This window comes from Leptopilina boulardi, unplaced genomic scaffold (genome assembly GCF_019393585.1).
Source record: "Leptopilina boulardi isolate dan_hultmark-lab unplaced genomic scaffold, ZJU_Lbou_2.1 LbouV2_165, whole genome shotgun sequence".
NCBI classification, from domain to species: domain Eukaryota; kingdom Metazoa; phylum Arthropoda; class Insecta; order Hymenoptera; family Figitidae; genus Leptopilina; species Leptopilina boulardi.
The window spans coordinates 2,631,764-2,645,477 of record NW_026137713.1 but is presented as its reverse complement, the minus strand read 5'-3'; the positions used below and the strand labels follow the sequence as shown (position 1 = coordinate 2,645,477).

Below are 13,714 nucleotides of genomic sequence, written 5' to 3'. Positions count from 1 at the left end.
TTTTTGAAGAAGAAGTTGCGAATGAAAATTAAATTTTTTCTTAAAAACAAATTAAGATGACGTGAACAAGTTCTGAATTATTTACGTTTTTACGTGGCTGTCACGCATACAATGTGAAATTATCAATTAAAATCATTGCTACCAACCATTATCGAACATAAAAATAAACGTTTTATACACAAACCAATCAAAATGGAGTATTTGGACAAAAAACTCCTGACGGTGGTTGTTTTTTAATTTTTTCGAGTAATTTAATTATTTTTTATATTTTTTGTAAAATAATTTACGTTTAACATTTTTCCAACTTAAAAATTATTTAGAAACAAAAGTCAGACAAATACAATAATTAATTAAAATAATTTGAAAAGTACTTACATCTTGCTGATTCACCACATCCGGTTCCCAACAAACTTCCGGAAAATTTTCAGTCGTCGTCATCCGTTGTCATTTTGACTTCGTTAGTAAACGATGCCATCGAAAAATGATTGTTCATGACAGCGTCGCTTGAATTAAATGTAAAACTGTTTTTTCCAGTGTTTCTTCATCATTAATTGAATTCTTCTATTAATTGAGAACCGGGTTATTTGTCGTGTTTCGTATCGGAAATCCAGTGAAAAAGAAGTGTGAAGTGACAGAGAGTTCATTGATCGTTGTTGGCTTCTCGACTCGACGCCATTTTGCCATGGCCTTTATAATGACGCAAGTGCGCATTTGTAAATAATATCAACAGTTTGTGAAGAAAACAAAAAAGTACTTTTTAATTAATATTCCTGTGCATTTTTGTGTTTCAAGCGTGACGTTTGTTACATAAAATTTACTGGCTGTTATTTTTGATTTGACAATTTGTTGATTTGACTCGCGTAGTCGAGTTTCATGGATGGCAATATGGCTGTCAGTTTCACGCGATCAGTGAATCTTGCATCACGCTGACAGAAGCATCGCATTCTTTTCGCACATGGTTTCAAGTTTCGAGAAGAGATCTATCCCCCGCGGAGAGTCTGTTTCTGCAAAGTAAGTCGTTGCTGTATCGTGTGAGATTATTTACAAACAAAAAAAAAAAAAAACCCAGGCACGACAATCGCCATTTTTTCTCATTTTTAATGGATTATGATGATACAAAACACGTCATGAAAAAAAAAATAATGTCAGCTGCAGCCACGCGTAATTTTCACCACGTGTAACATCATGTAATATTATTTATTTTCAATTAAATTTGTTTACGAATGCATATAGAAATGTTGAAATATTTTGGAGCGTCATTATAGATTTTGCGCTTGGCTCAAAAAAATGCATTATGGGTGAATTTGAAACTGTGGAAATGGACCTCCGTTCGCGCTTCTACGTTTGTTTTTTATATAAATTCTCCATTTGAATTTGTTAAATCATCACTTGGGTTTTTGATTAAAAAATCAAATCTCTTTATTCCGGATAGAAAATCTCATAGAATATGTAAGTGAAAGTTACACGTGTATATACCCCTGAAGGGGGGAAAAAATGCATTGTGGGTGAAATTGAAACGATGGAATTAAACCGTTAATTTTTGGATTGGATAATATAGCGTGATCTTGTTCTGTAAATAAAGGTGTACCGTTACTTTGCCGCGTGTCGTGCGTTTCGAAAGTGACACGATTTCCCTTGAAAGCCCTGTTTTTTTTTGATTTGTCAGACCTATTTAAAGAATTCGAAAGACGTTTCTTATTTTTGTATTGTTAAATAAAACGGAACATTAAGCAGTTGATGAATCATGTAGGTACCTTAATTTTTCCCTTGGGTAAGTCGATAGAAATTGAATATTGATTTGTGATAGATTCATGGCAGTTGATTAAAAGAATAAGTTGTAGAGAAAGAAGGTAGTAATTTTTGTTTAGAAATACTTGTACACGTGCTTATTTGAAGGTTAGAAACGCGATTACAGGTAGTAGCCGGTGCGTTATTGATAATGACCTCTTTTTTTACATCGTGTCCTCGACGAAACGAAACACGTCAAATTACCTCAATATGCGACGAAAAATAATCTTTGAGTTCTCAACAATTTTTTTTTTCATTTTTAACACAGCTATGAAGAATTTCACGAAATAAAATTCTTAATATTATTTTATGCTAAATTATGTTTTTCAGCTACTAAAAAAAAGAAACAATTTTTTTCTACCGTAATTGTTTTTCTGTCAAAAAACTTGATAAATTAAAAATGTCTTTGACATAACCTCAAATTATAAAGAATTAAAATCTTTTTCCAAATGCATTTTTGAGGTTAAGGTTTAAAATTGTTTTTAGAGATTTAAATTTGCAAATAAAGATAAAGATAAAATGAACTTTTTTTTCCTTTATTATTCCTATTCTCGTATCATTTAAAATTCCTTTTTTGAAACTTTACTTTTTCTCTTGAATGGAGGCTATTTAAAAATGTACTTACTTTCGCGGTTTTAGTTTAAATGGTCTTCGTGCTCTTCCGCTAATTTTCGACTCGTCATTGGATAGAGTGGTGGGGTTTTCCGGAAGAGTGTAATGTCAAGGGGAAAGGGGTAGGGTGGCGGTAGTCTGGGCAGGTCGTCAGACGGAAACATCGGAACAGGACTATTCTGGACGTCGCGTGGGGAATGCGTAGCCATTGTTGCTGCTGCTATCCGTCTAGTATTTTAGATTAAAATTTGTCAATGCTCCGCTGAATTTGTTTATACAACGTAAGGCTTTGGAAAAATGTAATTTTCGTGTGTTCATTATTGTTGAGTACGTATTGTATTTGGAATTAGTGATAGTGTTTTTTTGTTGATCGTCAGGGACGTTGAGTGTCGAGTCCGCGTCTGTGGCGTTGGTTGTTGGATCGCGTGTGCTAGAAGTTGAGACAAGCAGCGCTCGCGCTCACGCGCGAGGGAGTGAGAGTGAGTGAAGTGAGCGACACGGTGGGGCACTTTCAGTGGCGGCCATAACACCAAGTCGACCAACTAAACTAGCGAGCCAGGGAGAAAGCGTAGCGCGAGTGTTTCGAGGCGTAGTGGTAGTGTTTTCCAACTGAATTTCCCTGAAAAAAGGACTCCGAGAGATCAGGTAGGTCCTCGTGGATGTTGTAGGGCAAAACGACCTTGAGTTGTGTCAAGAATCATGTGTGATACATGCGAAAGCGACGTATAAGTCACCGATATCGGAGCGGGGCCCTTGGGAGCTTTCTTTCTTGAGCGGTCGAACCGCCATGTTGAATGAAACCTACGCCAAATCGAGCGGCCGTGGTGGTGTACCCGATTTCCTTGACTACATCCTGTATCTAATGTGAAAAAATTGATCTCGAAATCATCTTCGGGATGAATGTTGCTCACAACACGCCGTCCACGGCGTTTGTTGTGCGTTGAAAGCATCGGTTGGGCGCGGGTCTACTAACACGTATCTTTTCCCCCTCACCCATCCTCCTACTGTTCCGCCACTTCTGTCGTCTTTTGCCTCCTCCACTGATACACTTTTCATTCTCTTATTATACCAGTTTACTTTCTTTCTCTACTTTTCCAAACATCCTTCACAAAAACATTTTTGCTCCAATTTACGCACAAAATGCTTGACAATTATGCTCTCAAGTGTCCTCTCTGATCTCTAGCTCCGATACCTGTCGCTGGCACGCATGCATTCATCCTCTACGTTTCACGTATATAGCGTTTCTCCTAATTTCGAGCTTTTTTTTCGCCTGACAAGTTTCATTTGAATCTTTTATTGACAAATTTTATTCTCTTTTTCTCGGTTCGGAATTTCGTTTTTAGATTTATCTTTGTTATCGGTGAGGGTTTTTTTTGGAGGGGAAATTTCTCGCGTTTATATCTAAAAAGAAGAGGTAGAAGGTTGCTTTTGAAGTAGAACGACAAAACGTTCAGAGATAATTTTGCGTTTACTCATAAATTGTTCTTTTTTTTTTGTGAAACTCATACTTTTTTATTTGTTTTTAGGTGTAAATCATGATTTTCATTCATAAATTTTTATGCATGACGAAAATTCAGCTTTAAATTCAATTGGATTTCATTAATTATATAAAACATTTTTTTGATATTTTGGAGAAAATTTGATTTCCATGAAATGTGTTGAAGAAAAAGATATACTTAGCAAGAAAATATCCTGTCTATGTTGGAATATTAAACATAAATTCATCTTTTCACTGGTGGAAAAAAATCATTAAAAACATAATAGAAAACGATTTAAATTTAGGAAATTCAATTTTAATTACATTGCATTTCAATGAGAATAATTTGCCAATTCTTAATTGCTTTCTAATTCATTTTCTTTATAAACAGTTTTTAATTACTTTATAATGACTAATTTACCAAAAAATGTTTTTATTGTATTTGTCAAATTCTTCACTTTGTACAAACAATATTAATACACCCAGGTTATAATAAATTCCCATAAATCTTAAAAAAAATTTTTGATTAGTGTAGATATGGTTGAAAGATCACATCATCATTAATCATTTTTCTACATTTCTTTTAACATTTGATAGAATTAAAAGAAAATTTTTGCTTAAAAAAATATTCTCCTGAAATGTTTTGTATATTTAAAATTGTAATATTTGTGATAATCAATGGGAATTTCAATTATTATCATTTTGTGAAAATATGAATTTCTGATTCTCATGGGGAATTAAAGGTACCCTTGAAATCCACTTGGAGCGCTGCCTCTGCCCAACGAATTTGGCGGGTCATTTAAATATCTATTTGAAAATTAATTAATAGTATTTTTTTACTATATGTTTGTGATTATGTTATGATTATTTGAAAAATGATTATATATGTAATTTATTAAGATTTTTTAAAAATATTTTGTTAAAATTACTCCAATTATTTCAAAAATTGATTTTCACATACGAATTTTAAGTTAATGAAAAAAAAAAAAACATTTCTATAAAGAAGATATATAATTATTTCAAAAGGTTTTGAAACTGGAATATTTTTCATAAAAGTAAAATCACATTGATTATTTATGTGTATTGTAAAATCAGTCCTTTTCAAAAAGATTTTTCTTTCATAATAATCCTTGAATTTAAATATAGAGGAGTGCCCTTCAAATATTTTTCAATAATTTATAAATCTGACAAAGATAAAATTTTATTTAAAGAATCTAAATTAATTACGATTATTTTTTTAGCTTAATTTGTATTTTTATACCATTATGGGTGTAATTAAATATTTGGAGTGATAAAAAAATTCATTTTTTTAAAAATGAAGATAGATAATTTTAAAAAAGAATCTATATTTTCGTATCTTTAAATATATTAAAAAATAAAGGAAGAAAGAAAAATTAAATTTTGTTTGATTAAAAATGCTGAATGATTTTTAATTTTTGAAGAAAATCAGATTTAGTGCCTTGTTTTTTTTTTTTTTTTTGGTTAATATGTAGATAATTAATGCTTGTCGCTCCAAAAAAATGAGATCCTCTTCTGTTTTATTCAGATGTTGCTAGTATCGCGAGACTTGGTTGGCGGCACGGCGAATTACCAGAGAACGCAGGGCTGACATTCGAGCAACTACCATTTGGTAGGCTTGAGTAGTGTTATGTCTCCTCAGCATCGATCTCCCTGGTCACAGCCCAATCGTCTTGGCAAGCAATTAGAGAGCTGCAATGCTCAATTCAAAGTATACCCTTGCCAACTCAATTGTTGATGAAGCCTCGTAGCATCAATCATCGAAGTAAAGCAGTTACCTGCTACAAAGCATTTATGTACCATACATGTCGGAAAGGTAGGTGGAAGTTCGCGGATTAGGTCATATACACTCTTTCTCTCTCTCTCTCCAAATTCTCTCAATCACTCCATTATGAATATTATCCAATTCACTCATATTAAATATAAACAGAACCCACAATTATTGCAAAAACAAATAGTATACAAAAAAATAATTCCCAACCCGCACGACTTGCCACATGATTTTATAATATAATGCAAAAAAAGAAAATTTTATTCCTCTTGAATATGTTTTCACTTATTTTTATTTATGTTTCAGAAAAGAAACCAAGATGCAGCAGGTGGACACGATCTCGCAAAATAACTCTGTGAGTATCGTTTTTATTTGATCGATGGTGATTTTTTTTTTTTTGTTTTGTTTTGTCATCGAATGCAGCTTTACTAATTATTCACTAATTTTACTAACTATTATATTAAAGTAATTGTTTTTATTTTTAATTCGAAACTTTTGAAAGTGTATTGTATTTTAAAATACATTTGAAAATGATCTTTTCGCAGCCGATTTTTATAAAAAAAAAACAAGAATAGTTTTTCATGTAAATATTATTATTTATTTGAGGCATAAAAATATTATTGAATTTTTGACTGAAGGAGTATGTATGAATTACAGTTAGATGTGGAGGAGCGAGAAAGGCTGTGTAATATACCGAAGGTGAGATTTCATGAAAAGTGATTTAACTGTGAGATAATTTTATTTGCTTTTTTAACGAGAGAGTACTTTTGTAATGGTTAGCTTTTAGTTTTTTTTATTAGCAAATTTAAATCTGGGTTGTAATATTTAGGCGAAAAATTAATTTGGAGAAAAAAACTAGTTCAAAATATTTTTGATTAATTTTAAAGTACAGATAAAATAATTAAAAACAAAATTGTGATAAAATCGAGAAAAAAAAAATCCACTAAATTAGTCGTAATTATAAATTTTTGTATCCTGCATGTTATTTTGAACTGTCTTTTTTTATCCCCTACTATATGTGTTTATCATAAAAAAATCTAATTTTCATTTGAAAATGGTTATCTCTAACATTCTATAATTCAACATATTAGCAGCCTGATTCGCTCATTGCATGAATTCAAGGGAAAAATTTCTTTACTCGCATGATAAAAAAAAATTAACCATAAAATCCTAGATAACATCTATCTGTTCTATTAATTTATAAATTTTCAGTAAATTTTTCATTTCAATATCTACTTTTATATTTTAGTTTTAGAAATTCATAAATTCGAAGCATGTTAAAAAAAGTAAATACAGTATTAATGCTATAGTATTCTGAAAACAGCAAATGTACTTTTCTAAGAAAATTTGGACCTATTTTTCTTTTTGCAATACAAAAAAAAGTAGATTTTGACTTGTGGAAAAAGTAAAAATAAATTTGCAATTTTAATAATAAAAAAAAAAAATAAAATCGTACAGACGAGTGCACCTGGTAAAACGTCGGCAACACCGTCTGCTCCACCTCGGGAACCACCTCCACGAGAAGAGCCGCCTGTGGAGCCAGTGAACGGAATTGTTCAACCGCCCGTTGTAGCGCCTCCAAATCGACCGGGTCGCAATACCAATCAGATACATTATCTTTCGAAAGGTGTTTTCAAAGCAGTATGGAAGCATCAATTTGCTTGGCCGTTTCAGCAGCCAGTCGATGCGAAAAAGCTCAATTTACCAGTACGTTTATTATTATTGTATACATTTAGTATCAATTAACTTTTATGTTAATTTGCCAAATTTTTCTATAAGGACTATCACAAAATTATCAAACAACCGATGGATTTGGGTACAATCAAAAAACGTTTAGAGAATTTCTATTATTGGAGCGCCAAAGAATGCATTCAAGATTTCAATACAATGTTCACCAATTGCTACGTTTACAACAAACCAGGCGAGGATGTTGTTGTTATGGCGCAAGCCCTCGAAAAGTTGTTCCTAACGAAGGTAAATTAGATTTTAATTTAAAATAAAAATTGCAAATAGATTGTAATTGAATTAAGTAAACAAATTTTAATGTATTTCGCAGGTGTCGCATATGCCAAAAGATGAGGTGGAACTTGATCCGCCCGCTCCAAAGGGGCCAAAAGGCAAGAAACCTGGTAGAGTTGGCGCGTCACAGACTGGCGCTGTACCATCAGCAACTGGTGGTCCAGGTCGCGGGCGACCGTCGTCTGGTGCATCAACCGTCACATCCAGTGTTCCAAATAATATGGCACCAACGTCAACAACCGCTGGTACAACAGGTGTTATGCCAATGCCACCACTTGGCACGCAAGCACCAGTTTCCGTACCAGGAAGCACTAATACAACAACAATTGCACCACCATCGAATTTAGGTGTTACATCAATGGCAACACATAATTCATTACCACAACAAGTTATTCCACCAACAAGTGGTTATCATGCACAACCAGCAATAGATACACAAACGGCAACAGCGACGGCGACGGCAACCACAGCATCTGCTGTACCACCATCGACGCAAATACCCACCGCAGCACCACCTGTGATGCCACCATCGCAGCCTGCCAAAGTTAAGAAAGGCGTGAAAAGAAAAGCTGATACCACAACACCCACTGCTAATTCATTTGATCCCATTTATAATCCCCTTGAACCCAAGAATGCCAAAATACCAGCAAGACGAGAATCAGGCAGACAAATCAAGAAGGTATGCATCTATTTTTTCCATTATTTCTAATATAGAACGTTTTTTATAATCTGGTTAGATGAAATTCGAAACATTTTCTTTATTTTTCACAATCGTTGATTTATTCATTTAATAATATTACTAAATTTACCAATAATACGGAAGGTAAAAGAATGAAAACAAAGTCCAAAACCGAAAGGTATGGGCGAAAAGTAAATAATATTCATTGATTCATGTGTTTAGTGCTTCGTCAAAACGTGATTAATGCAATTTTTCAGCGCTCTAAATTGATAATTAACATTCGTTTCTTGTATCAAATAAATCAATAATTGAATAAATGTTTAATGAATTTTTTTTATTTTTCATTGAAGCAGTAATTTAAAAAAAAATTGTTCATGTTCAGAACTTTAGGAACAAAATTTTTATTAAAAATCTGGAATATATAAGATTTTTAAATAATTTAATGGTAAATAAGAAATTAAAAAAAAAAACGGAATATTTTGATAATTAATTAGGAAAATTTTTTTTTCTGTCTACAATTTACTTTTCTTATTGTTGTCTTTAGTTTTTTGAGAGAAGAAAAAAAAATTCAAGTGGATTCGTCTTTGATTTTGTATATGTAAAAAAAATTATATCGCCTAGTCTGATCTTTGTGTTTTTGCATGTGTTAAATCATGTCATTATACATTAACGTACTAACAGAGGGTTATGATGGGGCTGTTTCAGCCAACGAGGCAAGCTGACGATGGTCTGGTGCCGTACCATCAGGCTAGTATGCCAATGATGTCTGCTATGGTACAACAGGTACTTAATTTTTTTTTTTCAATCACTCTTTTTTTTTAGTTCGTTTCATTTGTGACGTCTTCAATCGCATTTTTTTTCAAAGAAAACAGATTTTAATAAAAATTATTATTTAGTAAATTTTATAAAGTAATTTTTAGAACTTTTTTTCCAATTTTAGTATTTTATATTAAAAAAATGACTTTTGCAGCCTCAACATCCTGGCGGTAAGACAAAGGAGAAACTCTCGGAAGCTTTGAAATCTTGTAACGATATTCTCAAGGAACTTTTCTCCAAGAAACATTCGGTAATTATAAATTTTATTAACATTGATTTCAATAGAAGTAAATTTTAATTTAAAAACAAATTTTTTTTTATTTTTAATTAATTAATTAAAAAGACAATTTTTGAAAATTAATTTAAAAACGTAAGATAAATGTTAATTAATTTGTATTTAAATTATTTTCCAGGGTTATGCGTGGCCTTTTTATAAGCCCGTCGACGCTGATCTTTTGGGTCTTCATGATTATCATGAGATCATTAGGAAACCAATGGATCTTGGAACTGTGAAGGTAATATTTAGAAAAAAAAACCTCTTTTGCTATTTCGTGAAATATTACCCTTTTTCTTTCTTTTCTAAATTTTTTTTCTCCACAGACGAAAATGGATAGTCGAGAATATAAAACAGCTCAAGAATTTGCGAGCGATGTACGACTCATATTTACCAATTGCTATAAATATAATCCACCTGATCATGATGTCGTTGCAATGGCAAGAAAATTACAAGACGTTTTTGAAATGAGGTATGCAAAAATACCTGATGAACCATCGGGCGCTGTTGTTGGAATAAAAGGCAGCAGTACAAGCGGCAGTAGTTCGGCGTCGGAAAGTGATAGCGAGAGTGAAGACTCCGAGGAGGAATTCCAACGCTCACAGAAGCTTGTTGCCTTACAGCAGAAGGTACATTTTTTTTTTTTTTTTGAAGCAATCTTTTCTGAAAAAAAAGAAAATTGGTAGAAATTAACAATTGGAAATTTTTTATTACAGTTGAAAGCCGTGCAGGAACAAGTAAGAATGCTAGCTGAGGAATCGACAAAAAAGAAGAAGGGCAAAAAGAAGAAATCTGATAAGCCAAAATCAAAGCCAATGAGTAATAAAACGCCAAATCTCATTGGCAGTCACAGTGGTGCCATGAAAGAATTAATGAAACCAAGCGCTGGACATTCAAATGTTGCTGGTGATAATGTCACAGCTGGTATTGGTAATGCAGCAATGGGTGGCGATATTAAAATGACAGCAAGTGGTGATCTTCATCATCAAACAATGGCTGCCGTTGGTCCTAATAAGGCACATGCACCGTCAAATCTTGGACATCATATGCCACCGGCAAATGCAAAAACGAAAGGCAAAGGACGTGGACCAGGTAAAGCTGCAGCAGCAAATGCAGCAACAAAAAGGCCGAAAGCCAATAGTCGATCGGCTGGTAATAAAAAGAAAAATGTTGGTAATCTTCTGCCACCAATTCCATTTGATTCGGAAGATGAGGATAATGCCAAACCCATGTCATATGATGAGAAACGTCAACTCAGTCTCGATATTAATAAATTGCCTGGTATGTATAAAGGTTTTGTTTTTATTTTACAAATTAGAATTTTGAAATTAATTTTTTTCTTTCTGTTTTTTTTCAGGTGATAAACTGGGACGTGTAGTGCACATAATTCAATCTCGTGAGCCGTCGTTAAGGGATTCGAATCCTGATGAAATTGAAATTGATTTTGAAACCCTGAAACCATCTACATTGCGGGAATTGGAGAATTATGTTGCCTCGTGTCTTAGAAAAAAACCACGTAAGCTCTACTGTAAGTTCCGTTCCAACGTCATGCAAGGACACTTCGACTGTATTTTTTTACTTTTTTTGAATTTCCATCATTGGTGTTTCACTCTTGTGGGTGATCAGTGGAAAAAATTATTTATTGATCCCTGCTAAATTGGAGTGTTTTCGTTTTGAGAAAGTGAGAAAGAACCTTTCTAAATATTTCCAATTGTTTTTTGACTAACGATATTCGAATCCTGTAGAGAAGGTCCTTACTGACGTTCGTGAAAGGAACTACATTTATTGCATCTAATTCACCCCCCTCCCCTTTTTTTTTCTTGTTTTTTTTTAATAATTTGTGCTTTTTGTCTATTTTTAAGTGTGGCTTTTGTTTTTTTAAACTGTTTTAATTTATTAATATTTAATTATTTACGTTGTTTTACAATGTTTAATTTTTTTGTTTTTAATTATTTTATTTACTTTCTGCTATACGTTTTTTTTTCTTTATAATTTTGTTTGTTACGCGTGAATTTGGCGCTTTTTTTGTTCAATCATTCAAACAAATTAGTTCAGTTACTTTTACTTTTAAAAAAGGGGGCTTCATTATTGTTAAATTAAACTTGTGAATTAAACAAAATTTACATTGTCATGTTTATAGATAAGAAACTCAGTGGAAAATCTAAGGAAGACCAAATGGCAGAGAAGAAACAAGAACTCGAAAAAAGATTGCAAGATGTTACGGGCCAACTGGGAAATGTCAAGAAGGCTCCCAAAAAAGGTGAGTTTCTTATTTCATTATTAACTTTTACTTTTAATTAATTCTCCTTTATTATTATTACAATAATATAATAATATAGTTTAATTAATATAATATTTTAATTCACTAAATTATTAAATATTATTAAACAAAATTAGTAACGTATTTTTTGTATTGAAAACTAAAATTTGATTTAAACGATAAAAATTTATTGACTGATTGTCTATAAGTATTTTAAAAATTTGATTACTATGAATACATAAAATAATATAAAAATCAGAGTTAAGGAATAAAATTTCAATGAAGAATTAAATATTTTATTTCTTTTTTGTGTTTTGAAAACAAATATTAAAGTGCAGGATTCTTTTTTTTTTATTGTGCGTTTATTAAAAGTTCATTGAGAGTTATTTTATCTTTATGCTACTGTTATGTAGGGCAGATAAAAAGATAGGAAACGAGCACCGGTATTGATTTTTTGTACACACTTCCTGGTGGGGAAATATTGATTCTATAATATTTCCAACAATGATAAAAGACATTTCTTAAAATATATATTTTATTTTAAAAAGCCTAATATTATTATTTAATAATCCTAATATTCAATCATTTTTAATATTAAAAAAATTTAACAATTTTTTATCTCAATAATTTTTCAAATACTAAAAAACAAATTCTCAGACATTGTATTTTTAAAATTTATTTTGATATTATAGTAAACTAAATATTAACGAATTGAAAATATTATTTAAAAAATTTTTCTTTAAATTAATAAAAAGAAAACAAATTTAATAATAAATATTCATTGATAATTACAGAAGACAGTAGTAAGTCAGTAGACGTAGTGGGAACTGCTGGAACTAGTGGACCTCAGAGATTGTCAGCATCCAGTAGTAGTAGCAGTGACAGTGATTCCAGTAGCAGTTCTTTATCTTCGAGTTCCAGTGATTCTAGCGACAGCGAAGCAGGTTAGATATGAACAAAACCTCATCTAACTGTTGCCACTATTAAAAAAACAAAAAAAAAAACCCCTCACTCGGGAACAAAAACAAAAATAAAACGACCTTCTTTTTTATTATAAATGAAAATGGTCGTTAATATTAAAATTACAAAAAAAAACTTCTTTTATTTCCTACGAATTACAAATTTAAAGGGATTATTTGCGATTGTTGTGAATCAACAGTCAAACCAATATTTGGTATTGTTTTTCTTTTGTTTGTTATTTTTAGTATAAAAATTTTTTTAAACCGATTTTTTCATGTATGAAGTGTGACATAATTAATATTTTTTCTGTTTTTTTCATTCACAAAAGCACATATTTTTACTTCGCGCTTTTATCCGAAGTTATATAAAGACAATACTATTTTGTACACGCTTTGACAAGCACTTTTTTTTTAAATGCAAATATTATTAGAGTAAAATTATAAATAATTATTATGTTTTTGCTTAGATTTAGCGTGGAAAAAATTAAATACACGCGTCTTTTCTTTTGATTGATTACGCGAATTGATAATTCGCGTTTTTTTTTTTTTTTTTTTTTTTTTTCTCGTTCACTATAGAGAAAATAAATTATCTAAGTCTCTAATCTGAATTTTGAAATTCACCATACCAGGATTAATTAAAATTGTTCAATTGAATTGTATATCAAATGATAATGAATCCAATTGATAAATTTAATTATTAAAATTATAAATTAAACGTTAAATTTAATTATTAAAATGATAAATTAAACGCTAAATTTTATGAATTAAAGAAAATTATGTTAAACAAATTTTATTATAAATTAAACGATAACATTAAAGTATAAATTATATTAAAAGATAAATTAATTTTAATTATGAGAGGAATTATAGTTAATTATGAATTATGGAATTAAATTATAAGTAAAGCAATATATTTAATAATAAATAATAAATCAAGTGTTTAGTTAATTTAATTAATCAATTGAATTATTTCATTGATCTTAATTTATAAGTTGAAAAACATGATTCGAGTCTTAGAACTATTGTTTAATTGGCTATTTG

The 13,714-nt window shown here is 31.0% G+C and overlaps 1 protein-coding gene across 13 annotated transcripts in view; it reads left to right on the top strand.

Moving 5' to 3' along the window:
* The first annotated feature begins 451 nt into the window (after positions 1-451).
* Positions 452-13,714, top strand: part of LOC127277344 (bromodomain-containing protein 4-like) — a 25,167-nt gene continuing 11,904 nt past the window's right edge. For 3 of the 13 annotated variants that reach the window (XM_051298414.1, XM_051298415.1, XM_051298413.1), the window contains exons 1-14: positions 452-1,011; positions 5,973-6,021; positions 6,324-6,365; positions 7,125-7,373; positions 7,446-7,640; positions 7,723-8,364; positions 9,070-9,147; positions 9,335-9,430; positions 9,594-9,695; positions 9,781-10,083; positions 10,171-10,735; positions 10,812-10,970; positions 11,595-11,714; positions 12,509-12,658. In XM_051298414.1, coding sequence (XP_051154371.1) covers positions 956-1,011; positions 5,973-6,021; positions 6,324-6,365; positions 7,125-7,373; positions 7,446-7,640; positions 7,723-8,364; positions 9,070-9,147; positions 9,335-9,430; positions 9,594-9,695; positions 9,781-10,083; positions 10,171-10,735; positions 10,812-10,970; positions 11,595-11,714; positions 12,509-12,658 — 2,806 coding nt within the window. In that variant the 5' untranslated portion in view covers positions 452-955. Of the gene's footprint in view, positions 1,012-2,538; positions 3,046-5,423; positions 5,712-5,972; positions 6,022-6,323; positions 6,366-7,124; positions 7,374-7,445; positions 7,641-7,722; positions 8,365-9,069; positions 9,148-9,334; positions 9,431-9,593; positions 9,696-9,780; positions 10,084-10,170; positions 10,736-10,811; positions 10,971-11,594; positions 11,715-12,508; positions 12,659-13,714 lie in introns of those variants that run through there. The other 10 variants (XM_051298418.1, XM_051298419.1, XM_051298417.1 and 7 more) reach the window with 10 other exon arrangements.